The 27,710-nt window shown below is 39.0% G+C and overlaps 1 protein-coding gene across 2 annotated transcripts in view; it reads left to right on the plus strand.

Moving 5' to 3' along the window:
• Window positions 1-27,710, plus strand: part of SBF2 (SET binding factor 2) — a 248,125-nt gene that overhangs the window by 179,017 nt on the left and 41,398 nt on the right. The window contains exons 19-29 of one of the 2 annotated variants that reach the window (XM_081335708.1): window positions 6,436-6,698; window positions 6,801-6,973; window positions 7,214-7,287; window positions 10,173-10,368; window positions 13,162-13,289; window positions 14,297-14,472; window positions 15,264-15,409; window positions 15,497-15,695; window positions 19,835-20,031; window positions 22,996-23,133; window positions 24,000-24,095. In XM_081335708.1, the coding sequence (XP_081191834.1) occupies window positions 6,436-6,698; window positions 6,801-6,973; window positions 7,214-7,287; window positions 10,173-10,368; window positions 13,162-13,289; window positions 14,297-14,472; window positions 15,264-15,409; window positions 15,497-15,695; window positions 19,835-20,031; window positions 22,996-23,133; window positions 24,000-24,095 (1,786 nt within the window). The remainder of the gene's footprint in view (window positions 1-6,435; window positions 6,699-6,800; window positions 6,974-7,213; window positions 7,288-10,172; window positions 10,369-13,161; window positions 13,290-14,296; window positions 14,473-15,263; window positions 15,410-15,496; window positions 15,696-19,834; window positions 20,032-22,995; window positions 23,134-23,999; window positions 24,096-27,710) is intronic. The other variant, XM_081335707.1, reaches the window with a different exon arrangement.

Raw genomic sequence — 27,710 nt, forward strand, 5'->3', positions numbered from 1 at the left:
CGGGGTAACCTAGCTTGCTGTTAGGGCTAGAGAATTAGTTCTTCTTCAATTGAGTGGAGAAGGGGATAACACACCAGCAGAATCACATCAGGCATTTTCCTAATTTATGACATGCTGAAACCAAAAGGTTCAACATCACTGTACTGTAATTTAGACCTTTGTACTGACAGCTCATTTCTCTGGTTCATTTTGATTACTATTTTTAAAACAGTTTCTTTTTCTTCAAAGGCTACATTCTTTTTCATAATAATTTTATTAAAGTTTATAAGTACAAAAATAAAAAAATAATACACTCTTAATGTAAAAAATAGAAAAGAGACATTTAAAGAGATAGAATAAAGGAATTGAGAAATATGGGGGGAAAAGATGACTCCCCACCTCCAGAGAAGTAAAAACCATTTCAGTAACTAAATAGCTTTTCTAATATTTTCAATTTAAAAAAAGATTTCTTCTTCCCATATTTCATTCCTTATCAATAATCAAATTATAAAAACTCATCATTCAGTATTAATCAGCAAATGTCTATTAAGAGCTACCAGAAATATTAATTGTATTTATATTTACTTATTTATTTAACTGTTTTGAGCATTTGGGTGTAAATACTGATATCTCAGGTACATAGAGAAATACATAATACATATTTATCTACATTACAGTAGCCTGGCCCAAGTTGAAATCCATTAAATCCAGTCACTCCAATAAAATTAAACTGATACCATATTCTGTACACAATTATTTCAGAATATAATAATATATATTATTATTGTCTTGCTCAACCACTAGAATTTCAGTTACAGAGTAAAAATTAAAATAATCTATTTAAAAAACATATTTTTAACAGTCCTCTCCAAGGACTGCTGTAATTCACATTTAGTAATCTTTTTCAAATTTCTTTCTCCTTGAAAACATCATCAATTTTTTTCCATTAATTTGCCTGGTATGCAGTTATTTTTCCAATCTTGAAAAACCAAAACCTAGTGCGATATAAAAATCAGGTATATGAAGGAACAGTATGAGAATTAATGATCAACTCGGCAACTTTTGTTTTCTCATTATCACATATCAGCACTTCCTGGGTTGTAAGTTGTATTCCATGGATGTTTAAATAAGAAAATTTTAGTGCACATCAAATCATGTGTTCTGCTCATACGCAAAGCCAGTGCTTAAAAAAATCAAGGAACAGGTTAATCTGTTAATTAATCTATATACAAGTATATTGTTTCCTTCAAGCACCTCAGTTATATAATTGGCTAAATCAGTGGACTACTTCATACATCTTTACAAATTTGTTAACTTTTATGCAGTTTGAAATTTAAGATGACAGTGTTCAAAGCTATATTTTAGATCAGTGGTGGCAAACCTTTTTGAGACCAAGTGCCCAAACTGCAACCCAAAGCCCACTTATTTATCATCGGGTGCCAAATGGGCATAGCCCACTAGGTGGGTGTGGCTGGCGTGGGCATGGCCTACTGGGTGGGTGTGGCCAGCTCAATGTCACTTGAGTCACAGGCACTTGTTCAGAGCTGGGCAGGACTGGGGCGGATCTGAGGATCTCCAGCAGAAGGGGGATGGGACCGAGGCAAGCACCAGATCATGGTCCACTGGAGGAGCCTCACTGATATTATTTATTTATTTATTTATTTAGTTATATTTATATACCGCCCTATTCCCTGAGGACTCAGGGCGGTTTACAGGGAATTAAAAATCCAAAATACAAAAATTAAGAACCAAATTAAAAAATATTAAATTGACCCTGTAGTCGATTAAAAAGAACCCCAAATTAAAATTTCTCCTCAGTCTGGGCCCGAGAGCTCGAAGAGCCAGGTCTTCAGGCCCCGGCGGAATGATCGGAGGTCGGGAGCAGTCCTCAGCTCCACCGGCAGCTGGTTCCAGAGGGCAGGCGCCCCCACTGAGAAGGCCCTATCCCTGGGTGTCACCCGCCGGCAATCTCTTACCGGCGGGACCCTGAGCAGACCCTCCCTGTGGGAGCGCACTGGGCGAAGGGCGTTTGATGACGGCAGCAGGTGTTCCCTCAAATACCCCGGACCCAGGCCATGTAGGGCTTTATAGGTGATAACCAGCACCTTGAATTTCACCCGGAGGGCAACCGGAAGCCAATGCAGCTCGCGGAGTAGAGGTGTTACATGGGAGTATCGGGAGACCCCCATTACAACTCGCGCGGCCGCATTCTGCACCAGTTGAAGCCTCCGAGTGGTCTTCAAGGGCAGCCCCATGTAGAGAGCGTTACAGTAGTCCAAACGGGAGGTCACAAGCGCATGAGTAACTGTGCGTAGGGCGTCTCGGTCCAGATAGGGACGCAACTGGCACACCAGGCGAACCTGTGCAAAAGCCCCCCTGGTCACGGCTCCTATGTGATCTTCAAAATTGAGCCGTGAGTCCAGGAGGACGCCCAAGTTGCGAGCCCTATCAACGGGGGGTAACACCTCACCCCCCATCGTTAGAGGTGGAATAACTTGGTTAACCCGAGATGCCGATATGCACAGCCACTCAGTCTTGGCGGGATTGAGACGAAGCCTGTTTCTCCCCATCCAGACCTGAACCGCCTCCAGGCACCGGGACATCACAGAGAGGGCATCGCTGGGTTGGTTCGGGGTGGAAAGAAAAAGTTGGGTATCATCAGCGTACTGGTGATACCCCACCCCGAAGCCACGAATGATCTCGCCCAGCGGCTTCATATAGATGTTGAACAGGAGAGGAGAGAGAACCGACCCCTGAGGGACTCCACAAATGAGAGGCCTCGGGGCGGATCTCTGCCCTCCCGTCAACACCGACTGCGAGCGGCCCTGGAGGTAGGAGGAGAACCACCGTAAAACGGTGCCTCCCACTCCCAACCCCCTGAGACGCCGCAGCAGGATACCATGGTCGATGGTATCGAAAGCCGCTGAGAGATCTAATAGGACCAGGACAGAGGAGCAACCCCTGTCCCTTGCCCTCCAGAGATCATTCACCTGCGCGACCAATGCCGTCTCCGTGCTGTGTCCGGGCCTGAAACCCGATTGGTACGGGTCCAGATAATCAGTTTCCTCCAGGAACAGAGGGAGCTGATGCGCCACCACACTCTCAACAACCTTCGCCAGAAAGCGAAGGTTGGAGACTGGACGGTAGTTGTCTAAAGCAGCCGGGTCCAAAGCAGGCTTCTTGAGAAGGGGTCTCACCACCGCCTCCTTCAAGGCGGCAGGGAAGACACCCTCCTTCAAAGAAGCAGTTATTACTGCATGGAACCAGCCTCGTGTTCCCTCCCGAGCCGCATAAGCTAGCCAGGAGGGGCACAGATCCAACAAACAGGTGGTGGTGCTCAGTCTCCCCATGATCCTGTCCACATCATCAGGGGGTGGGGGTAGACATGATATTAAAGGGGGTGGAGGAAGACATGACATTAAAGAGGGTGGGGGAAGACATGATATTAAAGGGGGTGGGGAAGTGTGTGTGTGTGAGGCAGAGAGAGAGAGAGATTCCCCTTTTTGTAAGTTTGCTTACTTTGCAATGCTTTCCTTTCCCCACACTTTTGCTTCCCTGCTGGCTCAATCTCTTTCTCTCTGCTGCTTCTGCCACCCAGATCTATGGCTGCAGAGCAATTTCGCTCCCCCCCCCCCATGGCCGATCTCGGCAGAAGCATTTTTGAAGCCTCTGGAACTTGCATCCATGGCTGTGGGGAGATTTTACGATGCTCCAGCAGCCCGATCCGGGCGTCGGAGGCCTGCAAAATGCTTCTGCTGCCCAAATCAGCTGGGAGGGGCGAGCGAAATTGCTCTGCAGCCCTAGATCTGGGAAGCAGAGGTATTTTGCAGGCCTCCGATACCTGGATTGGGCCGTTGAAGCATTGTAAATTCTCCCCATGGCCATGGGTGCAAGCTCCAGAAGCTTCAAAAATGCTTCTGCTGCCTAGACCTTGGGCTGCAGAGCGATTTCACTCCCCCCCCACAGCCAATTTGGAGGGAGGCGAGCAGCTGCTACACATCAGAAATCAGCCCTCTGCCACAATGTGCCAGGCAGCCGTGCTCCTCCGGAGGGAGGCGAGCAGTCACTGTGCGCTCAAAATCAGCTCTCTTCGGCGATGCACCAGGCAGTTGTTCTCCTCCAGAGGGAGGTGAGCAGCCGCTGTGCGCCCGAAACTGGCTGTCTTCAGCGACACGCAGGCAGCACCAAACAGAGCCAGTTTCGGGTACACAGCGGCTGCTCGCCTCCCTCCGGAGAACAGCAGCCTGGTGCATCATCGAAGAGGGCCAGTTTCGGGTGCACAGTGGCTGCTCGCCTCCCTCCGGAGAACGGCTGCCTGGTGTGTTGCAGAAAAAGGCTGGTTTCAGGTGCACAGCGGCTGCTCGCCTCCCTCCGGAGAACGGCTGCCTGGTGCATCGCGGAAGAGGGCAGGTTTTGCACAGCGGCTGCACGCCCCCCTCCAGGGAACGGCTGCCAGGCCACCATTCCCCCCCATATGGATTGTCCTGCCGCTTCCACCTTTTCCACCCCCCACTTGGATCACCCTGCCACCGCTTGCAAAAGGCCTCTGCCCCACGGATCTAGGGCTGCACAGCGATTTTGTGCTCCCCCCAGCCGATCCAGGTGGCAGAGGCCTTTTTGAAGCCTCTGGAGCTCGCATCCATGGCTGTGGAGCCATTTTGTGACGCTTCGGCGGCCTGGATCGGCAGTGGGGAGGGCGCAAAATTGTTGTGCAGAGGTCTTTTGCAGGCCTCGAGCCCGGATCGGGCCACTGGCACACCGCATAATTGTTCCGTGGCCTTGGGTGCAAGCTCCAAAGGCTTTGAAAAGGCCTCTGCCACCCTGATTGGCCATTGGGGGGCACGAAATCGCTCCGGAGGCTTACCTGGACTCATGCTGCAGCTGCCTCCACCATCCAGCCTGGATCCACCCAGCTCTTGCTCCTGACTCTTAGTGCAGAGAGAAAGAGAGCAAGAGCGCAGGAGCACGTGGAGACAGGGTGGGGCAGCCTGGCCCCGCCTCCCTCTTGGGTGATGGCGTGCGTGCCCACAGGGATGGCTCTGCGTGCCACCTGTGGCACGCGTGCCATAGGTTCACCATCCCTGTTTTAGATGATTAAACTACAACTATTATTTAGCCAAAATTGATTTTTCAAGGATATTCATGACTTTCAGTAAGTTCAAAGTGAGCATGGAGAAGATAAACCCCCCTTTGATTTTATTTTTTATTGTGATGAAAAGCATTCATTGCTTGAATTTGGTTAGACTTCTGCTGTGAATATATACACATAATTTTTCCTTTGCTGCATATTCTTCAATTTTGGTCTCCTAATCTTGTATTGACAGCAAGATTGCTCCTTTCCAATGTTGCACCAGATTTATTATTGCTGCCATCAGAATATATTTTAATAAATTGTGATGTTTTTCAGCTATATTCATTGAGATCATACCTAATAAAAATATTTGTGGTTTTAATTCAAATTTTATGTTCAGAGGTTTTTGGATGTTTTGGTGCATTTTTTCCAATACTTTTGAGTCTTTTTGCATAACTATCACATATGGAAAACTTTTCCTTCTTTGTTGTGGCATTTTCAATATGTATTGTTCATGAATTATCCATTTTGGCAATAATTGAGTTCTATGCCATCTGTAAAATATTTTGTGCCAATTTTTCCTCAAACTGCAGCTTGGTATAAATTGTGTTGATTTTTTTCCACAGTTCTTCCTATTGTACCACTGTTCTTTGAAGTTCTACATTCATTTTATCATACCATTTTTTACTAGTTCATTCTCAGCATAAGCCATTCATAAAGGAACAGCAACTTTACATCACAGAGCAAAGGAGAATAGTCCATAGGAAACTATTAAAGAAAATTAAACTTGAATACACCACACTTTAAATAGTATTAACAATCATATATTGCCATGCATTCTTTGGGCATCTGTCAAAAATAATTGGAATAGTACTTTTTAGGGTATATATATATATTAGATGTTATGATTTTACTGGATCTGAACTTGAATGTATTGGAAAATGGAATACAACTCAAGATGGGAATTTGGGAGGGAAAATCTGAATAACTCATAGTTCCCGATTTGTTATATCCTAAGCCAGGGCAAAGTAGATGCGAAAGCAGGATTGGGTTTGAGACTTGGAGCAGCACAAGATCCTACCTATGAAAGTCAGTTGTCTCTTCATACCCAATAGCATGACTATTTGAGTGATATAGAAGCTGCATCCAGTATCAAGTCACCTTCTGATTTTCGTTCCCCTTGAAACTTTGTGTTACCTTATTGTGGTTTATGTCTTTCTATTCTTCATCACGATGTCTTGAATATATTTAAGACAAAGTTTTCAACCTAGGTTCCTAATTTTTTCTCATTTTGATTTGATTTATACTCTTGTTTCTTGTTCTAGAGGAGGAAGACATTTTAAATGTTGGAAATAAAATCATATCTAGCTATTTTTCTTTTCCAGGAGAAGTTTTCCGAACACCAAGGGCAAGAAAAAACTGCCATGGACTTGGCAGCTGAGCAGTTACGTTTGTGGCCAACGCTTAGTAAAGAGACTCAGCAACAGCTGGTACAAAGTGAAGAAAGCATGGTATTCAGCCAAGCAATTCACTTTGCCAACCTCATGGTGTATCTGTTAGTGCCACTGGACACCAGTAAAAACAAACTGCTAAGAATGTCAGCTACAGGAGACTGGGAGAGTGGAAGCAATAGCATTGTCACAAATAGGTGTGTCAGCAGAATTCCCACATCATTACAATTAGTTTTCATACAGCGTGATTTATTTTCTTACCCCAACATGGATTTAGCTTACTGGAATTGCTTTGTTAGCATTGCAGGCAGTGTTGCAGAGAGCTATGATACTGAAAGTGGTTTTGAAGATTCTGAAAATAATGATGTTGCCAATGCTGTGGTGCGCTTCATTACCAGATTCATAGACAAGGTTTGTACTGAAAGTGGAGTTACACAGGATCACATCCGAAGTCTTCATTGTATGATACCAGGTATGAGGAACTATGTTTTTGTCTTGAACTCCTCTCAGGGAGATATTTTGTTCTGTCTCAGAGAAGATACCTTAGTTGTATACATGTGTGTTCTTTTAAGGTGAAAATGAGAGTTTGTTAATCTAATTTTAGTCACTATAGTGGGTTTTCTGGAGGCAACTTTTAGAATGAATAAGCTGTTCTGTTAGTCTGTTTTATTCTTGCTGTATTATGCTCATTTGGGGTGGCATTTATTCCCAGGCATTGTAGCCATGCACATTGAGACTCTGGAGGCTGTCCATCGAGAAAGTAGGAGGTTGCCACCAATACAGAAGGCAAGTATTTCAGACTGTTTATACTGCTTTATAGCTGTGAGAAATACAGTCAGTTTAACAGCTTCAGCTTTCTTTTTTTTCTAATGTATCTGATAATCTTTGAAAAGTTCAAAGTATGCCTAGAAAACTAATAATTTCAACAGATAAGCAGCTTTTCTATAATTGTGTGAAATACATACCAGATAAAATACTGTAGCTCAGCAAAAGCTCTAAGTAAAAACAAGCTGCTATTATATGTACACTGGTGACTTAACATCCATTATCTACTGTGACCCCAGCTTTAAATCAAGGAGCAATTTAACCAATAAAGCTTTTTCTTTAGACTGAAGAGTAATTAACTAATCAAAATCTTTTCTCCCTTATCCTTAATCCCAATAGTGTAACAATAAATTGTTCACTTTTGATCATAAATAATGATAAAAGATCTATAATATTCTAAGAGTGGGAAAGCAGTGATTGACCAAGCAATATAATTTATTTATTTATTTATTTATTATTTAAATTTATATACCTGTAGGACTCAGGGCGGTTTACAGGGAAAATTAAAATACATAGTATACAAAATTAAAATCAATTAAAACTATTAATTAAATTACAGTCCTTGAAGTTAAACTAAAACCCAATTAAATTAAATTAAATTAAAACCCCTCAGTCTGGGCCAAACAGCTCGAAGAACCAGGTTTTCAAGTCCCGGCGAAATGAGCGAAGGTCGGGGCAGTCCTGAGTTCCATGGGAAGTTGGTTCCATAGGGCCGGTGCGCCCACAAAGAACGCCCTTCCCCTGGGAATAACCTGCCGGCATTCCTTAACCGGCGGTACCGTGAGAAGGCCCTCCCTTTGGGAGCGCACAGGACGATGGGAAGTTGATGCCGGCAGCAGGTGTTCCCTTAGATAATCCGGACCCAAGCCATTTAGGGTTTTATAGGTCATTACCAGCACCTTGAATCTGACCCGGAGGGCAACCGGAAGCCAATGCAGCTAACGGAGAAGAGGTGTTACACGGGAGTATCGGGAAACCCCCATCACAACTCACGCGGCTGCATTCTGCACCAGTTGAAGCCTCCGAGTGGTCCTCAAGGGCAGCCCCATGTAGAGAGCGTTGCAGTAGTCTAACCGGGAGGTCACGAGTGCATGGGTGACTGTGCGTAGGGCATCTCGGTCCAGACAGGGCCGCAACTGGCGCACCAGGCGAAGCTGGGCAAAAGCCCCCCTGGTCACGTCTCCTATATGGTCTTCAATATTGAGCCGTGAATCCAAGAGGACGCCCAGGTTGCGAGCCCTATCGATGGGGGGTAACACCTCACCCCCCATCATTAATGATAGAACGACCTGGCTAACCTGAGATGCTGGTATGTACAGCCACTCAGTCTTGGCAGGATTGAGACGAAGCCTGATTCTCCCAATCCAAACCTGGACTGCCTCCAGGCAACAGGACATCACATCGAGTGCATCACTGGGTTGGTTCGGGGTGGAAAGAAAAGGTTGGGTATCATCAGCGTAGTGATGATACCCCACCCCGAAACCACGAATGAGCTCGCCCAGCGGTTTCATGTAGATGTTGAACAGGAGGGGAGAGAGGACCGACCCCTGAGGGACTCCACAAACAAGAGACCTCGGGGCGGACCTCTGCCCTCCCGTCAACACTGACTGCGAGCAGCCCAGGAGGTAGGAGAACCACTGTAAAACAGTGCCTCCCACTCCCAACCCCCTGAGACGCCGCAGTAGGATACCATGGTGGATGATATCGAAAGCCACTGAGAGGTCTAAAAGGACTAGGACAGAGGAACATCCCCTGTCCCGAGCCCGCCAGAGATCATTCACCAGTGCGACCAATGCCGTCTCCATGCTGTACCCGGGCCTGAAACCCAATTGGTACGGGTCCAGATAATCAGTTTCCTCCAGGAACAGAAGAAGCTGATGCGCCACCACAATCTCAACAAGGGTTCCTCCCTCGTCTCCCGATCAAGGAAAGAGCGAGTCACTCTAAACAGGGCGGCTGGGCGATTATCTGCGGACGCGATGAGGGCAGCGAAGTAATTAGACTTCGCCGTCCTCATCGCAGCGAGGTAAGACCTTGTGAAGGCTCTTAGCCGCAGTCGGTCAGATTCAGACCAGGTGGACCTCCAACCACTCTCTAGACCCCGTCTCCGACACTTCATCTCCCAGAGCTCCACAGAAAACCATGGGGCCCAACGGGATCTGTGCCGGGTCTAGGGTCGCAATGGTACAACACGGTTGAATGCCTCGGTGGCTGCCCTTTCCCAGGCATCCACCAAGGCATCGACCGGGCTGTGAGTGAGGGAGATAGGTAAAGACCCAAGCACCATCTGGAACCGTTCTGGGTCCATTAGGCGCCTGGGACGGAACCACCTGGTCGGCTCCACAGCCCGGCGGCGGGGGGTGACATAGCGAAAGACCAGCCGCAGGAGATAATGATCGGACCATGACAGGGGGACAATAGTTGGCAAGCCCCCTCCCAAATCATTCAACCATTGCCCGGATAGAAAAATCAGGTCGAGAGTGTGACCCACCCCATGTCGGGCCCTGAATTTATCCCTTCTCACATGGTTCTTCAATCAAATAAAAAAGGGAGATGAGTACCCTGTCTCAGAGGATTATTAATTTTCTGTTGGTGGAGCATCTCTTCCAATTTAATAGGCAAAATCTGGTTATAGAAAAAAAATTGCTCTTGAATGGAAATCTTCATAGGCTACACTGAATTTGCAGAAAAGATTCAGTCCTGCTCCTTCAAACTAACTTTGCCAGATTTATTATAAAATTCCGTTGCAATAATCATAGCCAAAACGTATTATTTGAAATTATATTGTATTTGTTATGTTGCAAGTTTGTTTGTTTTTTTTAAAAAAAAATTACCTTTGGGTTCAGCCCAAGATTCTACGACCAGATTTGCTGCCAGGGGAAGAGTTTGTGTGTGAAGGTCTCCGTGTGCTCTTGGATCCTGATGGCAGAGAAGAGGCAACTGGAGGATTGCTTGGAGGGCCTCATATTCTTCCTGCAGAAGGAGCTTTGTTCCTTACTACATACAGAGTTATATTTAAAGGCGCCCCTCATGATCAACTAGGTATGATGTTTGTTATGCGTCTCAAAATAATATGTTTTCCTGTAGCCGTGGAAGGTTAACTGATTTATTAATTGTTGTTGTTTATTGTTTTATTATTTTAATGTATATTAGTTTTAATGTTTCCAAGTCACACAGAGTTGTCTCTGACGAGATGAGTGGCGCATAATTTTAATCAATAAATAAACACGCAAATTAACTAACTTCCAATCCTACATTCCATTTATACTGCTTCTAAAATAAAATTCATACAAAAGTAAGATTTGTATCTTTAACTGACTATTTTACTCAAGGTAACTTTCTGCAACCCGTACAGTTTATTAAACGCAGAATTGGTAAAAGTGTTCTTGTAATAAGGTATATTATGTTCTGTCTATAAAGTGGACATGCTATTTATGATATTCTGTGATAGATTTGCAAGAACTGAAAGTAAAATTGTCCCTATCTAGAATCGTTTGACTCCATGCTTAGTGCAATTCCATTATTACTAAGTACTAATCTAGTTACACTGGGGCTTGATATTTACTACAGCCATAAACCAGCATAGTTTTTAACTATTAAAATAAGTCTGCCACTGACATCAAGTGAGTTTCAAAACATTGGTGCTGACTTTTAAACCTTGTATATCTTAGAATATAAGATTAATTTCAAGAGCTCTCTTCCATCTGCTCTGTCCAAATGAAGATAGGCTGATGAGTATTTTAAAAAAGAGACTTGCTTAGTGCTAATAAGAAGGCCCACGTGTAAATGTCACATCATTATATTTTCAATCCCATGGGGATATTTTACCCTTTTCCAAGACGTTTTAGATTGTATCTTTATTGGGTCTATATTAAGTTAGTATGTTCATTTTTGCATGTATTGAATGTGTCAACGCTGCTAACATCGAATATTATAGCTTGACAAGAGATGAAGAAGTAGCCGTTTCATATGTTAAACTTGTGTATTGCTTTAAGAGATTTAGTTTAAGGTTGGGAGGGGGGACGAGTAGGATTGCACCTTCAAGGCCATCTCTAAAGAAGATAAGGCCTTGGCGGGTTTTCTAATGGAAGGGAAACTGATTCTTTGAATTAATTGGAGAATATGATTAATGACAAAATTAGAAAGGTGGAGAATTGTGTTTTAATATATTGTGCAAGGGGCGGAGATTTCAGATTCCAGCTTTCTTCGAGCAAGCATTTGCCGGTGTATTAGGCTAATAAAGGACTTTTAAGGTAAACAATGCCTCAGAGTCACTTGAAAAGCCCATACGTCGGAAACTTGACAGAATGTATTGTTTTCTTCTTTCCTATGCTGTTGATTATCTTATTTTTCTTTCTTTCCCCTTTTCTTGTTCTTTCTCTCTCTCCCACATATACACACAAACAAAAACCATTTTTGATACTTTGCTTTCATAATAAGAAGCACCATCTCCTAGCGTATGCTTATTTAAGTGAATATATGATTCTAGAACTAGTAGTTGTTAGTCAGCATCCATTTCTTTAATCTCATGACAGTTAAATACAGATCAAGATAATAGAAAATGGCTTGGTAATTTCCTTCCCTCTCAGACTTATATATTGTATTTCCTTATGATGACTCAGATCATTTACAGATGGCTTTTTAAAAAATCTTGTCTGGTTACATTATTTAAAATAAAATGAAAGCTTAATATTTATGTCTTCAAAAGATAAGGGATTTATTTTTTATTACAAGACAAGGAAATTGATGTTAAATATTTAGGCAGAGTGCTATCCACCAGGATTCCTTGCACTCCCTAGTGGTATTTTTTTTTATAAAAGAGAATTAATAATAGTATACTATTTCAAAATGCCATGAGAACAAGCAATGTGAACAAGCACAAAACATTTATCTTAGGTATGAGAAAAATAACAGCATTCCTTGATTTGCATTATTGTTATTTAAATGTAGCTGTACTTTTTTGAGGATAAACATTCTATTGTGCAGTTTCTGTGGGTTTTATAAAAATAAACTCCAATTACTTCTAGACACTGTGGAAACAGTGGTAGAAGTGATTCATCAATATTTTTCACCAGTGCTTAGAATGAGAAACAATGTAATAATATTTCTACATTCAGAATAATAGTGATAGTTTTTACTGGCATGGTTGTGTCTGATGTTCACTATTTAGCAAATATGTGCCAGGAAAAGACAGTTTCTGTGATATAACAAATAACAAGGGTGACATCACTGGCCTTGCAGAATTGTTTAAAATGATGCAAGAAATATAAAATATATGATCTTTATGAGGAATGCTGCTGCAATACATTTTTTACCTCAAGTGGAACTAAAAATTGCATCTACAGTTCACTTAGCGAAGCCAGAAGCCTTATGTCCAGACAGATTATTTTGACCCGTGAGACAGGAAATACCATAAGCAACTATTCTTGTTGTCTCTTCTTGTCTTGTCTGCTAGATGAGAGTGTTGTTCAGCTGACTAAAAATAGGTACTTCCAGGCAGCAGGAAATATCAAAACAGTACAGATACAAAACTCAGTAAAGTTATAGAAATCGTAAGGATCGGTATTCCTGATTCTACCCTGTCTGGTTTGTCTGCTGATAAATACATTTCTTTCAGAGAGTAAAGAAACTCTTTTAATAAACCATTAGAAATATGGGGAAGGGTAAATAAAAAATAGATCAATAACCTAGGTGTAATTTATCTGCCCTTGAGATTTTAATTCCTTTAGCCTTGCCATAGGCCTTTTATGTGGTCTGACTTCCTCGTGTATGAATATATCTTTCCAGTTGCCTTACTTGATCCATGATGCAATGTTTCTCTCCTGATCTTCTTAGTTGGAGAACAAACAGTTATTCGGAGCTTCCCTATTGCTTCAGTAACAAAGGAAAAGAAAATTACCATCCAAAACCAACTTCAACAAAGTATGCAAGAAGGGCTGCAGATCACCTCAGCTACCTTTCAGGTAAATAGAATATCAAAACCTCATAGGTCAGAATTATTCTTGTTTTGCAAGTCCTGTTGATTTCCAAGACCTTTATTTTGTAACTACTCTGGATATCTTGAATAAGAAAGAAGAATATAAACTAATTGAGTTATGTGCCAAAGTAGTTTTTTAAAAAATTTGTGAAAGTGGACACCTGCCTGCACAAAACACTTCTGTCTGCTCTTCATTGCCTTTTTGCTCCAGCTTATCATCCTGAGCAGAACTGACAACATTCTCCTGAGATACTTATTAAAAAAATATATTAAGAGACCAAAGAAGGGAAGTATAAAACTTACTTTAAAAGAAAAATAAGCAATAAAAGAATCTCTTTCCCTTTGTTATGTTACAGTACAGTTAGTTTATAGCACAAAAGATACATACTACTGGACAAATTGTGAATCATTGTCAGTGAATTCACTGACAAATCAATGAATCCCTAGGTTACAGAAGCTGAGACAACTTCAACATTATACAATACTAAAGACACATAACCCTGCAAATTCGAATGTTTACTTATTATTTATGTTCAGTTGTCTACAGATTCATAATAAGAAAATAGTTCGCTTGGATTCACACTGAAACATACAATTTGATCCAAGGTGCTTAAACCTTTGTATGTAATTGTATCACTCCACACATAGGTTTTTAAAAGTGGGTGAGAAATAATATAGTCCTATTATAATATATAATCCTGAAACAATATATTCCTAAATCTAAAATATATTACTGTATAGCTTAAGTGCTCCTTTTAACTACAAGTTTAAATGTTATTAATTATAAAAATGTTAAAAATGATATATTTAAAACATATTCTTGTTGTTTTACATGCAGTGTATTTTTAAAATGATATATTAAGATTTAAAACTTTATAATGATGTATAACTTAGCAATACCATTTTCTATTGCCCTAATGCCAAATCTCCTAAAATCTTTTATATTTCAGTATTTATGTTTTATCTTCTCTCGTTACATCTTTTTATTTGCAGCTGATCAAGGTAGCTTTTGATGAGGAAGTGAGCCCTGAAGTTGTAGAGATATTTAAGAAGCAGCTGATGAAGTTTCGCTATCCTCAGTCCATCTTCAGTACTTTTGCTTTTGCAGCTGGCCAAACAGCACCTCAGATCATCTTGCCAAAGCAAAAGGAGAAAAACACTTCCTTTCGGTAATGATTTCCCCTTTTATTTATGTGTCACATTTATTAGAAATATTCTTTTAATATTTTAGTGTAGAAATATAGCGCGGAAGGGTGGCCTAGTGGTGAAGATGCTCACCTCCTACTCAGAAGTTTGCAAATTCAATCCTCGGTAGCAGCAGATGTTTCTGTCTCGGCGCAAAGAAAAGATGTCTGCCACGAACTCAGCATAGGTGTCAGGAAGGGCATCCGGCCAGGAAATGCTGAGCTCTATCCAGTCGCCCCGATTCTGCTCAACTAGGAACTACAGGATTGTAAAAAGGGAAAAAATATTTTTAATTTTACTTGATTTAGATTTTATACCAGGCTTTAACAAAGGAGGTAGTGCCATATTCCTGAAATAGAAACCAAATTATGGTGAAAATGAACAAGTAAAATAATAGGGCATTTACTGTGATCAACCCACACGTCTGTATTTCTGATTATTGAAAGAGGAAATGCATTCTGAATGTCTGTTTAAGGTACACACATGAAAATGAACAAGTAAAATAATAGGGCATTTACTGTGATCAACCCACACGTCTGTATTTCTGATTATTGAAAGAGGAAATGCGTTCTGAATGTCTGTTTAAGGTACACACATGAAAATGGTTTGTGAAAGCTAAACTTCTGGGCATAATAGTAGGCATGGGGACTCTATAGTATGCCACTCATTGAAGTAAAGCTCAACACAAACATTTTGGAGGAAAGAGGAGAATGTACAGTTGCTAGCGTTCTCATTCAGCAAAAGTACAAATATTTTTACTTTTTTCTGAATTTAGCACTCTTTCAAAAACAATTGTAAAAGGAGCAAAACGTGCAGGGAAAATGACAATTGGCCGGCAGCACTTACTAAAAAAAAAGACAGGAACGATCATAGAGGAAAGGGCAAATCGTCCTGGATGGAATGAAGAAGATGATGTCTCAGGTAATAATAGATTGGAGCCCCTTTTTTGCCACTGTCTTGTTACACAAGTCACTATACGCTAAGCTACTAAAATTATTGCACCTTTAGTTTCAGATGACAGTGAAATGCACATGGGTGGTACTTTGAAAGCATCCGAAAAATCAACAATGGAGCAGCTAGTGGAAAGAGCTTGTTTTAGAGACTATCAGCGTTTGGGGTTAGGAACTATCAGTAATAGTTCTTCACGTTCAAAAACAGAATACTTTCGAATAACAGCTTTAAACAGGATGTATTCCCTTTGCAGAAGGTAAGCCAGCTTACTTATTAACATAGATCTAAGTTACATGAAGAAGGGACGTGGTGGCTCAGTGGGTTAGGACTCTGAGCTTGTCGATCAGAAGGTCGGCAGTTTGGTGGGTCGAATCCCAAGTGCCGCGTAACAGAGTGAGCGCCTGTTACTCGTCCCAGCTTCTGCCAACCTAGCAGTTCGAAAGCACGTAAAAAATGCTAGTAGAAAAATAGGGACCACTATGGTGGGAAGGTAACAGCGTTCCGTGCGCCTTTGGTGTCTAGTCATGCCGGCCACATGGACCACGGAGACGTCCTCGGACAAGCGCTGGCTCTTCGGCTTTGAAACGGAGATGAGCACCGGCTCCTAGAGTTGGAAACGACTAGCACACATGTGCAGGCGAACCTTTACCTTTACCTTTTAAGTTACATGATCCACTTGTCACAATTTTTAGTCTATATTGCAAATGGCTGAAAAAAACATTCTTTATCTCTGTGGAGGGAAGACTTCTAGCTCAGTATAAAAGCAGAGGGTTTGTTTGTAAAAAATCTCAAATAAAATTCCTGACATCTGCAGATTGGATTAGGAAAGACAGTGCTTCAATTCACTGAATATGATATGGTGTTAATCTAATTGGATCAGTAATTGGACCCTTATATTTCTAAACAAGAGAAGATTTAGTTTGTTGATAACTAGATTATCATCTGTGTGCAGTCATTCATGAGATACCAACATTTTAAAATTATTTGATCTACAATTTTTCTCATTGCAATACTAATTTGATTAATGTTTATCAGCAAATAAAACACTTTAGATTTTAAAATTTTTTGATGTAGAATCTGATGTATATAGAAAATATTAAGAGTTAAGGGTATAGTCAGAAGTTAGGATTTCTAGGATTTAGCAACCATAAAGACTGCTCAATAAAACTGCCAATTTTTTTTTTGTCGGCATTTGTTTAGATACTCATAATCTTCCCATTACAACTATTTAAACACTACAGACTGGTTTCAGATGGATAGTTTAGGAATGTTATCAGTCACTGAGTAATTTCCCTTTATAAGCATAAGTGTCTGTTGTGCTGCTCCCTTTGTACTTTTTACCCAGTACTTAACTACTGTAGTTCTGTTTTTGTTTTGTTTTTAATTTGTTGACAGTGGCCTACCAGAGAGAAGAGAGATTGCTGCTGAAAATGGATCACTGCCCTTGTAGAGTTTTTTTTAAAGTTTTTAAAAAGTTTTTAAAAGTTTTTTTCCCCTCACTATATCTTTGTGAGAACTGTTCTCAGCCTCAGAAAGCAATATATTTTTAACTGCCTATCTATTTCAAATACTTAAATATTTTTACCAAATTTGTTCATTTTGCATCCAGGAACTTTCATTCAAGAACAGTTTCATCCTTGATTTTGGTGTTAAATCTCTCTCTGTGTGTATCTCTATATGTAGAATGATAGCTCACACGTAGCTAGAGACTGAAAAGTTGGGTGAGAGAAGACTTTGATATTGATATAAACAGGCAAAACAAAGCAGTGTTTTTTTAATCGACTGCATGAAATAGACTAATATTGTTAAGATCAGGTTGTCTGCTAACAATGACCTGTGAAAACTTACACAGAGCTCCCAACTTACTGCTAAGCTTGTAAGCCGCCCTGAGTCTTCGGAGAAGGGCGGGATATAAATGGAATTAAAATAAAATAAAAACTTTAGGCTGGAGGAAACCTCACTTGAATTTGCAGCATCATAAATGGCTGAATGAATTGAATTGCAATAGATCCAGAAAAAAATGGCTTTGTTGCCCAAGCAGACAGTATCATGGAAATACAGTAAGCGTTTTTGAGTTGGTGTTGAATAAAGACAAATGCTTAATGCTTAATTAAAAGGGGTCCTGGAGAGGTGAAAGAATGGGGCCCAGAGTTTCAGCTACTTCACTAGTATTTTTATTCCTTTTCCTCTTCTTTCAGAATCCTATCTCTTCCAGGAAGCGTACCTATATGACTTTATTCAAATTAAATAGGTTTTATTGTACATTTTAGAAATTATAACACTATTGCTAACATTAGTTGTGTAAAAGGCATCTTAGGCAGATCATTTATACAATGGTGTACAGGAAAAAATCTCCAGTACATTTGAATCAGTCATTGGAATATGAAAAAGAAAAACATCCAGTGAATTTTGCAACCACCCTTGGGAATGTACTACTTTCATAAGAGCTTAATTACTTTATTTTTTAAAACTGTGTTTAATATGCAAGTTTGTGTTGTGTATTTCCAAAACATACAGATCATCAGAAATATTTTAAATGTGTTTATTTTCATATATGCACAAATAACCACAGATACTTTCATCCAAATTCAAGTTATTAAAAAATGTTCCAAAACTCTAGAATCTCGTTGGAAAACTTGAACAAAACTTTTCAGCTGAATATTTTTTTTAAAAAAAAGTTATATAATCAGCTATTTGTATGCTACAGCATTAAACAGATTTTGTGGCAAGCTGGAGTTCATTTCTTCTCAAGGCCAAAATATTGATTGTGTTACATTTGGAACATCTAAACTTTTTTGTTCATAGAAAGTAAATACTTATAAACAGTTAGTTGTGGACAAGTATGAAATATACATGTTATTTTTTATTGGTTTCTGTAGTGACTGCCTTACTTTTGTATGATGCTAAAGATGCCTTCTATTATACAACATATTAATATAATTATAAATAAAAATAATATAATGAAGCTGTTAGAGCAAAACATAGAGATAGAATTACTGGGCCAATTCAGCAGAATGAAGAAAAGGACCCAAGGGCATGAGTTGCATTAAATTATTGTTTCTAATAACCTTTATTTTAATACTTAATCCAATAATATGTTAAGAATTGTGCTGACAAGAGCAAGTATGACCAAGATTCCTTCTTTTTAATTACTTAACGTGGAAAAATAATAATAAAAACGTTCCTTAATTTTGAACCTGCAGAGTTGAGTACGAACAATAAAGACACCTGTGCATTCAGCTCTGCCCATTCCTACCTCTAGAGTTTGGAAGAAATATAAAGGCATTTGGCAATTACATGCATGAGGCACTTATAGTAGAACATCTTTCCTACTTTGGATCAGTACAAATTAGTGGAGAATTTTACTGACTATAACTGAAAATAAATCACAGCATATGTGATCAGCACTAGTCAGATTGGAAAAGAAAAAGATAGGCAAGAACTTGGCAGTCAGAATTTTTGACTTGGCTGCCAATAATTATTGGCTGTTCCCAGCCAATATTTATGAAATACTGTGTATTGGTGCTCTGTTTTGTAAAGGAAATAGTAGGTTAAAATAAGCTGTTGAAGTAAAAATATTTTCATCAATCTCCTATAAAAATATTGTTTCCATTAAAATTGTCACTTCTGGAGGATTGCAATGCTTACCTTACTACAGAACATAACCCTACCAATAAAAAAAATGGTATTAATGCCATTAGCAAATTGTAGGAAATCTGGACTGAAAAGGAACTGCTGAAAAGAACCAAAGGGAAAAGTCTACCAGCAGAAAGTCACTTGTGGGGGAGGGCTGATATCTTGACTTCTCAATAGCGAGCAGGTAATAGAATCTATTTTACATATTCAATTGTATGAAAGTAATGTTTTTGAACCTGCTTCCTGAAAAGGGACAAAAAGCTTACTTTAATATTGATCAAGTTAAAATGATGAAAAATTGCTAAACGTTTAAGCATGCCGTTTTTTTCCTGAAGTAGTTTACAATGCATATACAGTATATATTTTTAAAAGCTTATTGTGTGGGAAGATTTATAAACAAGAACACACACACACACCCCAACAGGTTTTAGACAGTCCAATGAATAGTGGGCTTCTGACTCTTTGGGCTATGGCAGATTTGACAGGAAATTACCCTAGACTGGAAATATCTGTTAAAACAGAAAGAGGTGATATGTTGATGTGTTAGGTGGTCTTGTTTGGGTTGTTGCCACTGCTTCTCGGTGTCAGAACAAAGGTGTTTATTAGCTCTTGGAGTTTTCAGAAGTTCTAAGTTCACACAGTGTCTAATCTGTTGTTATACTGGAAACTGACCAGGAGAATTTTGTAATGAGAAGTCACATTAGCTTTTCTTTATAACCAATTCCATTGTATGTCTTCCCCTTTTTCACTTTATTCCAGTTACCCAGGATTGCTAGTGGTACCTCAGTGCGTACAGGACAGCAGCCTGCAGAGAGTAGCTCGCTGCTATCGACACAATCGCTTGCCTGTGGTATGTTGGAAAAACTCAAAAACAAGTACATTCCTGTTTCGAGCTGGTGGTTTCCATGGGAAAGGAGTTGTTGGCCTTTTCAAATCACAAAATACACAAACCTCAGGTGAGGTTATGTTTTGTATGAATAATCCCATAGAATGGGAAGGTGTTTATATCATCAGTTTTTATTACATTGTGCCAGTCTTTACAAATACTTTAGGTCTTTCTAAAAAAAACCTAATACTTTCTCCAAACAAGTGTCTCCAGATGTTAATCTCCACACAGGTAAAATGTACTGGTAGTTAAAATGCACTTGGAGGGAAGTTGAATGGGGTAAATTATCCTAGTGTATCATGTATCATGGAACCTATATGTAATAAATGCAAAATTATTAAGGTTCGATCTTGTTATAACTTTTAGGGAATAAGAGAAAAATATTTATTGTTTCACTCATTTTTGAGCTTAACTCCTGATCATCTCTGCCATGTAAACAGAGGACATGTTGCCTAGCTAAATCCAACTTGGGCGTCCTCCTGGATTCACGGCTCAATTTTGAAGATCACATAGGATCCGTGACCAGAGGGGCTTTTGCCCAGGTTTGCCTGGTGCGCCAGTTGCGACCCTATCTGGACCGAGATTCCCTACACACAGTCACCCATGCACTCGTGACCTCCCGGTTGGACTACTGCAACACTCTCTATATGGGGCTGCCCTCGAGGACCACTCGGAGGCTTCAGCTGGTGCAGAATGCTGCTGCGTGAGTTGTGATGGGGGTTTCCCGATACTCCCATGTAACACCTCTACTCCGCGAGCTACATTGGCTTCCGGTTGCCCTCCAGGTGAGATTCAAGGTGCTGGTGATGACCTATAAAGCCCTAAATGGCTTTGGTCCGGGATATTTGAGGGAACACCTACTGCCGGCATCAAGTTCCCTTCATCCTGTGCGCTCCCACTTGGAGGGCCTTCTCAGGGTGCCGCCTGTAAAAGACTGCTGGCGGATAACACCCAGGGGGAGGGCCTTCTCAGTGGGTGCACCTGCCCTTTGGAACCAGCTGCCCGTGGAGCTTAGGACTGCCCCCGACCTTCGGTCATTCCGCCGGGACCTGAAGACCTGGCTCTTCGAGCTTTCCAGCCCAGGCTGAGAGTTTTTTTTTCCCCTCAGTGATCAAATTTAATTATTTTAACTGTTTTTAACTCTTGTATTGTATTGATGTTTTTAAATACTTTGTAAACCGCCCTGAGTCCTACGGGAAAATGGCAGTATATAAATTCAATAAAAACTTATCATACATATAATGTCTCTTACTCATCAACCCTCACTGCCTACCACACATTCCACAGATGTGACTATTTGCTAGGCAGTGAACTAAAATGAAAATCAGTATTTGTTGTATGAGGTAAGAGTGTGAATATGGTTTATTCTGTGCTTTGGTAACCAATTGACATTATTAGCCTGCTTGAAAAAACTTGCCCTATGGAATTTTTGAAGAGGATAATAAAGAAATGAATAGTTATGTGCAAGTTACATAAGCCATGAATCGTTCAATAATTTAAGATGTGAATAGATTTTAATTGCTTAAATACTTCCAGCATTATCCTGAGAATACTGTACTGCTTTGTATGCGTTTGTGCTTTGAATGTATCCACACAATAAAAGAAAATTCTTCAATGTCATTAATCTACAAATCTTTCCTTTTGTTGGTATGTCCATGTAGTACTTTCACGTGTTTAACTGCAAGAATTGAGCAATTGGGGGGGGGGGGGAAATGTATCACCAAGGACTTTGGATTTGCCCCAAGAACAAACCAGTCTCAAAGTCATTGTTTGCTTAAGCCAAACTATATACAAACAGAACACTTCTAGCCTTTTTCCTCAGAACCCTTTATCCAATGAGTGATTTACTGGTTGTGATTACTCAGTGGTTTCTTGCTACTCCTTCAGATCTTCCAGAGAACAAAGCCTAAGATTGAAAGACATTCTAGAACTGTTTTCAAACTGAGTCTTGCTTGCTTGGGGCAAAAATATATACAGTGCTTAGAAACCCAGGGAAAGATTGGAGGAAAAAAAAGGAGTGAAAGGTGAAATTGAAAAATTAGTAAAAGTGAATAATAAATACAGGGGGAAAAAGAGGAAGAAAATGTTGAATTGAAATAAGGATTAAAAAAAGTAGTAACCAGGCTCTAAACAGACAATAGTGAATGTTAGAACAAAAACCTAAATTAAAACCTTAATCTTTTTAGACATTATTTGCCATATTCAGGTTCTCTGGATGTTTGCACCTCTATTGAGATATGGCCATTTATTTATTAAATTTGCTGCATAGTTTCAGGTATATTTTGGAAATGATTAGGTAGTGCTTCAATCATCATATGAGTCTTGGTTCCTCTTTGCTTTTCAGTAAAATGTTCCTTTTTTCCAGGCTTCTTCATAAGCCTGAAGAAAAAGTATGGCTGCTTTGTGAGTTAATTGAATCAGTTCCATAAAACAGCTGCATCTTTTTTTTTCCAGGCTTGTGCAAAAGCCCTCCTAAAGTGAGTTTCTTTAATAAACAGCAGAGTGGTGCTATGCTTCCATGAGTCCAAAGCATTTCTTCTGAATCCTTTTCAGAGCATGCATCGCTGTTTATTCATGCTCATATGAGTAGGCCAGTGGGAGAACAATATATGGAAGAGCAGAAAATGCTTGTGTATCCATAAATAACATTATATTGTACCTACTGGAAGAGTAAAGGTATCTTCATGAGGATATTTTAGAGGCAGCATTCTTCATTAATATTTATGTTTTGATTTCATCTGCAGGCAGAATAATTAACCCTAAAATTGCCTCATATTACTTTCACAGTGATAGATGTTTATATGTCTTATCCATGCTGGGATGAATTTATAATCTGTTTCCTGTATTTAGTTTTTATTTATTCAATTTTATTTTTAATTTGAGTAGTTATAATTATTTTATCTGCCCAGAATCACAAGAGCAGATTTCAGGTAACTAAATAAATACATCAATTGGATGCTGTTTTCATTTTAGAGAAGTGAAATGTGCTGTACAAATCAAGAGTATAATCTGTTTCCTGCATTTGTTTGCATAGCTCCTACATCACTTGAATCATCAAGCAGCATAGAACAAGAAAAATACCTTCAAGCCTTACTGAATGCAATTTCTGTCCATTGCAAATTGAATGGTAATAATACTCTTACCATCAGACCAGCAATTGCTTTATCTCCAGGTAATATGATCCTTTTGGATAGTTTTGTTAAAATCCAACATTTAAAAAGAAAATGTTATACTTATAATGAACTTTCTTCTAGTTTGATTTTCACATTATATTCTCTCATTGCCTTAATAAATCATTGCCTAGGTAGCTGATTTATCTCTGAAATTTTTGCAAGTATACTTCTCATGTAAAATATAAAAGTAAAATACTTTGAACTTAATTAAAATTGCTAGCTAGTGAAATTCTGTGTCACATACGTGAACAGTACTTTAGATCTATTAGAAATTTACAAGCAATTTGAAATGCTTAACATAGCTTTATCAACATACATATAAATATGTCTTGAAGGTGAAAGGTTAAAATGTGATATGCTTTTTGCAGAATAGGTCTGGATAAAGCCATTAAGAAATGCATTAATATTCTATTTCAGTTGTCATGTGATGAAACCTGTAGGGTTCAAACAAAGGTAACGCTGCTGTTTTAGATACAGGAGCATGCAACTTGCCAAGTTTGTCCATTTGGCTTAATCAGTTGGTGAAATCAAGTGTATCTAAATTCTGGCTTTTTCATAACATAACCCCGTCACCAATTGTGCATGCTTTGCTTCATTTGTTGTTAAATACTTTGATTGTGTCAGCCATGCCTAACTTCCTGTGATGCTGCAAATGTATACTTGCTATTCCTAATTATGTGTAATGTCTCTTAAATGTGGAAAAGTGGCAGCAGCTAGATAAACGAACCATTAAAAGAATATTTCTATATATGTGTCATTTTTGTTTTCAACTACAGGGTTCGAATTAGGGTAATATATATAGGTAATGTGTCAACTTGAATGATATTTTACATTTAATCTCTCCATTCTTTTTGACTGACTTTAGGCACTGAAAGGAGGGCTTCAAGAATGTCTACTGTGTTTAAGCAGGTAGTGCCAGGACATTTGGATGTAAATCTATCCAATAGCTTTGCTCGAGGAGGTTAGTAAGACTAGTTCAAAGCCTACCCATGGATGTAAGGGTTATTCTTGCATTTTGCCTCACTTAATTGCATTATACACACACAAATTACAACTTTTTATTAAAATTGCCTGATCTGCACATAAATACATGAGTATGCATTTTGAAATAAAGATTGCATATGCAAACGAATATGCATATAGTTATTGTCATTTGGGGGTTTTTTGCATCAGCAATAAGGACTGGTAACAATTATGTTTTTCTAGATTTCAACTGTGGACATTTTATCAGATGGGAGATGCCATGAACATATTTTTATATATTAAATAAATATAAACATTTTTTTAAAAAGAACATATTTTAGGTGGAATTCTAGGTAGGCCATCTGTCATAACATTTACATTCAATATTTGACCACATGCACAGAATATGAAAGTACATACAGATCATTTGAGGACAGTGCTTTCTCTTCATAAAATAGAATAGCCATGATTTCCAGCAGCTATTTTCTGCACAATCACAAATGTGGATCATTAAAGTAATAATAAAAGTAATTTCTGTCTAAATTGATTATAGATGATAATGTTTTAATAATGAATAGATTAGAAACTAATGGAAGAGGTTTTTTTTAAATATAATAAATCCTTTATTGTAACAATGCCCTAAAATTTATAATTTATCATGTGTGGTAGATCAAGAGTGACAACTGACAAATAAGCTTATAACAGGGAAAGGGCGGTATATAAATGCAATAAATAATAATAATAATAATAATAATAATAATAACAAAGGTTTCACTTGTTAAGACTGACGCTTAAAGACAAAATGTCTTCAAAGTTAGAGTTATTCTTAGAATTAAATTGAGCTCAGATTTAATAGTTTTTGCACAAATCACAACTGGCTACTCTGAAGTTTCTTACCGATACATAATTTAGAAAGCAATAGCTGTTTTTTGTTGTTTCTATTGATAGGAGTTTAAATATTTTATCATCTACTGCAACTCACCCAGAATCTGCCAGTAGATTTCTATCTACTTCTTTTTCTACTATCTCTAATATAACAAATTACAGACAGTGCTGAATTTGGAAGTCAAACTTATTTTATTTGGGATAGATTAGGTGTAATGGTATGGATTCACTATAGCAGTACTCTATAGTGTCAGCCTGAGAAGAGTTTTGTTTACTAATAGAGTAGAATCATAGAGTAGACATGTTTCCACTAGCTTCTACTAAGACCAGTCATTGTATTGGTTGGAATGCCTATGACAGCATGTAGGAGATTCATACGCATCGTATTGGAAAAATGTAGTTGCCAAAGTCACCAAAAGCTTGCCTAGATTTATTCTGTAAGCAGTCCAAAAAATATTTAGGGTTCCCCACAGAACAGTAAGATAAATCTCAGATAGCAATAATTTTCCTTCTGTGTAATTAAGTAATTTCTCTCCCAGTCATTGCTCTCATAAAATCTTAATATAATAATGAAACATGCTGGGGGTTGAAACAAAATATATTCACTTTTTTTCTTCTTTCACATGACAATTTACCTCCATAATGCCAGGAGTACCAAAAAGAAGCAATTTACTGTAACAGTAACTGTGAATTCAGCCTCGTATTTAATTTAGAACTTTCTTGGCAACATTTTTATATTTTGGGATGAAATATCTTTTCAAAACATTATGATATTAATACTTATTTGTAGTCTTACTTTCAGAAGATTGCGTATATTAGCTGACTATATAATGTAGATTTCATATAAAAGCATTCCATTTCTAGGAAATCTCAAGGGGGAAAAAATCAGAACCATAAGCAAGGAAGCCGTATTTAGAGTGATTACAACTATCAGCATAATTAAGTGCAATTAAATGCTATGTGAATGTTCTTGACTGATGTAATATTTTTGTCATTTATCATCTTTGCCATTTAGCATGAATGGAAGATACCCATTTTTTAATATGTTCTCTGTCTTGATTATAAAGAATTATAAAGAATACAAAAACAGAAGAAAACTGCCTTAGTTGGCAGAAACATCTTACTGGAGTACTTTCTTGGTCAGTTTTAAACAATTTAAAACACTGCCTTTATTTTTAAAAATTAAGTCAATATTTAAAAGACAAGAATTCTGCCACCCTTCCTTATGAATCTGTTAATAAGGCTGTCAGATTGCAAAGTTTTTGTGAACAAATGATTGCATCTAAGAATACAGTAAAAATTGCTAGAAATAAAGTCTTTGACTTAGGTTTGAATTATAGGATACTTATTCAAGTGTATGAGCAAAGTTGAACATCCAGGTTAACCTTCAGCCACCTAAATATTTATTAAATTGTAACATTAGTGGAATAAAACGTTTCAAAAGGAATGACATTTCTTGTTGCTCTCAAATTATTTAATGCTTTTCTAATGCTAGAAAAGGATGCGGTGGCTCAGGGATGCGGTGGCTCAGTGGGCTAGGACGCTGAGCTTGTCGATCAGAAGGTCGGCAGTTTGGCGGGTCGAATCCCGAGTGCCGCATAACAGAGTGAGCGCCTGTTACTCGTCCCAGCTTCTGCCCACCTAGCAGTTCGAAAGCACGTAAAAATGCAAGTAGAAAAATAGGGACCACTACGGTGGGAAGGTAACAGCGTTCCGTGCGCCTTTGGCGTCTAGTCATGCCGGCCACATGACCACGGAGATGTCCTCGGACAAGCGCTGGCTCTTCGGCTTTGAAACGGAGATGAGCACCGGCCCCTAGAGTCGGAAACGACTAGCACGCATGTGCAGGGGAACCTTTACCTTTACCTTTAATGCTAGAAAAATTTAAAATCAAAGCTAAAATGCTTTTCCTTAAGAATCAGAAGTCATTTCAGTGAATTTCTATTTAAATATACAGCTCCATTATACAGCATGATTTAATCAGCTAGATACTGTAAGACTGGATATTATGTTTAATAGTCAATGTACTAGTGCTATAGAATAGGCTCAACAAAACCAAAATTTTGCATGTTAATAATTTGATTGCACAAACACATGGTTTGCATGGTGCTTGAAATAAAGAGATACAGAGATACATTTGTTTGATCTTTCACCCTTCATTGATTTTATTCTACTACCAATAACAACAAGTAATAGTGATAATTGTGAATTTTGAACTGATATATTTTTCCAGAATTGGTTTTCATAGTGGACACTCTTCCAATTGGTACAATTCACTGTCACGTGGCTGTTATGCATGTCTGCATTTACTACAGTGCCATAAATGTTATCCTATATGACAACTGATCTACACTTTTTCTCCTTGCAGCTTGATTTAGAGATTGAATCCTTGATGCTAGCTGTTAAAACTCAAATGTTACAAGCCATTATTTTTATCATAATCAGAGCAGTAGAAATATTCAAGTAATCTTTCTTTTTTTCTGTTCAATTTGCTATGACTGCTTTATTGCAATGTCCTCCCCATTGCTTTTCCTTTTCCTCCTGCCCTTACTGATAACTGCCAGTGGTTGGGTACAATGATGAATGATTCATACAAATTCCAAATTAGAAAGAATCTAAATTTACCACCTCTTTTATTATGTGTATCAATGCACATTAAAGAAACTAGTTTGGTTTGCTTAGGCATGAAATATAACTGACAGGCCATAAGCATTATGTTTATTGCATA

The sequence above is a fragment of the Vipera berus genome (genome assembly GCF_964194415.1).
Source record: "Vipera berus genome assembly, chromosome: 1".
NCBI lineage: Eukaryota > Metazoa > Chordata > Lepidosauria > Squamata > Viperidae > Vipera > Vipera berus.